The 2,204-nt window shown below is 48.6% G+C and overlaps 1 protein-coding gene across 2 annotated transcripts in view; it reads right to left on the reverse strand.

Annotated features, from left to right (window-relative positions):
- The window catches only part of ALG8 (ALG8 alpha-1,3-glucosyltransferase), a 28,971-nt gene extending 27,200 nt beyond the window's left edge, over positions 1-1,771 (reverse strand). For both annotated transcript variants that reach the window (XM_024749631.1, XM_024749639.1), the window contains exon 1: positions 1,634-1,771. In XM_024749631.1, the coding sequence (XP_024605399.1) occupies positions 1,634-1,728 (95 nt within the window). In that variant the 5' untranslated portion in view covers positions 1,729-1,771. The remainder of the gene's footprint in view (positions 1-1,633) is intronic.
- Between the last annotated feature and the right edge of the window lie 433 nt (positions 1,772-2,204).

The raw sequence follows: 2,204 nt of genomic DNA on the forward strand, positions 1-2,204 counted from the left end.
TAATTTTTGGTTATTTTTTTTTTTTTTTTTTTTTTTTTTTTTTTTGCGGTATGCGGGCCTCTCACTGTTGAGGCCTCTCCCGCCGCGGAGCACAGGCTCCGGACGCGCAGGCGCAGCGGCCACGGCTCACGAGCCCAGCTGCTCTGTGGCATGTGGGATCTTCCCGGACCGGGGCACGAACCCGCGTCCCCTGCATCGGCAGGCGGACTCTCAACCACTGCGCCACCAGGGAAGCCCTGGTGAATACTTTTGCATTTATCCTGTAGCTTCCCTCTCACATCCCAGGGGTTTCCTGTTTGAGAAGCAGAGCATTAACTACAACTACATACATTCTTAATCCTGGATCAACAGCAGTATTCAAAGTAACAACCCTGAAGACACATTTCTAGGCTGAAGTAACTAAAGCAAGGAACATCACCTTATATCCACGGATTAAAAAAAAAAAATCCCTTTCATTCTGATTTGAAAGGAATTTCCTACATTTTAGAAGGATTTTTCCAATTTGCTTTTAAAAGAGAAAGATGTTACTTATTTGTTTTCAGTTCTGCAGAAAGTTCAACTGACCAACGCCTTCTTTTCCCAAGTCCCTGTAAGTCATTTTGCTGAACCTACATATACACTTCATTGCTTATATACACATCAGTATGGATTTACCTATACATACAGCTCTTCCATACCCAACGAGAGGTCACCAAGAACTTGAACCAAAGGATACCAATAAACCAAACACTAAACTGGGAAGGGAGCAAAGGAATGAGGGGAAAAGTCAAGGGAGAGGAAATAGGAAGGATGAACAGATGTGGAAGCCAATATTAATAATATTAATAAATACAGAGTACCCATTGTATACACATTACCACTGAGTGGTAGTTTCCTAATGGGATCCCATGCTTTCAGTCTTGGGTCTGCATCCATTTGTCGCACAGCAGTCTAACCCTGTGTGACCTGACTACTGCCTACCTCATCCTGTGTCACTCTCCTCCTCCCTTACTGCTCTTCAGCCACAATGCTCACTTTCTGTTCCTGGAATGCTCTGAGTTCTTTGCTACCACAGGGCCTTTACACTTACTCTTTCCTATGCCTGAACTATTTTTCACATTGCTTATTCTTTTTCATCCTTCAGCTTTCAACTCAAACATCACCTCCTAAAAGAGGACAGTAAAGCCTTGCCCGGTAGCCACTCTCTACCTCTTTTACAGACCTCATCGCAATCTGAAACTTTACTGTTTGTCTAACTGGCCCCACCAACTTCCCCAGAAATGTCTTTTTCAAATGCCTCTCCAGGACTTAGAACAGTGCCCAGCACAGGAGGCAGCTGATAAATACTGTACTGGCTGAATGAATGTTGGAGGTGGGTGTTGTTTATCTGCATGTTAAGGAAGAGGACCTTAAGGTCAGAAACATTAAAGTCAGACAGTGCCAGCCCTGACCCCAGCCATCAGGGCTATGATCTAGTGAACAGATGAAATAACACTCAAAAGGCGGAGTGGGAAGCATAGCAAAGGGGTAGCAGCGACCACATGACTTCAAGTTCCCTTTCCTCCTCTCACCCAGGAGCATCCACGCTTCTCTCTCCCGCCCTGACCGACCGCGGGGCCTCCCCGCCCAGCCCCGGGCAGTGCGGGTCCCTTACTAGGTGGGGATGAGAAGGCATTTGAGAAGAGTCACCCCGAGCGCCAAAGCCGAAAACCAATCGCCACCACCTGTCGCAACTCCGAGCGCCGCCATTGCTACGGCGCCACCCGCTGTCAATCAACTTGACCCGCCTCCGCGCTCCCGCGCATGCGGAGAAGACCCTCTGAGGCGGCACCCGTGAGCTGCGCGCATGCGCCCAGCCGCTCAGCTGCTCAACCAGCGGAAAGCCAGGGATGGACCGTTTAAACTTCCCGCTCCGGGTTCTTTCTCCGCTCCGCCTCAGTCTCCGCCATGGAGGGCTACCCCGAGTCTAGGCGGTTTGTACGGCGACAATTTTCACGTGCTACTTTATGCTTTGGTTCAAATAGTTGCTGGGCGTCTGCTCTGGGTGTTGATTTTGCCTATTGTTGGGGTACCTGGTGAGAGAAAACTTTTTTTCCTGGAGACGTTCACATATTAATGGTGGAGACAGAATTATAATCCCAGAGTAACAGTAGATAAAGGTACCTGAGGATACTGGAGGCGCCTAATCCAGACACCTGGAGTATTAGCTCCAGGCAGAGAATGGG

The sequence above is a fragment of the Neophocaena asiaeorientalis genome, unplaced genomic scaffold, assembly GCF_003031525.2.
Source record: "Neophocaena asiaeorientalis asiaeorientalis breed wild unplaced genomic scaffold, Neophocaena_asiaeorientalis_V1.1 scaffold363, whole genome shotgun sequence".
In the NCBI taxonomy this organism is placed as follows: Eukaryota; Metazoa; Chordata; class Mammalia; order Artiodactyla; family Phocoenidae; genus Neophocaena; species Neophocaena asiaeorientalis.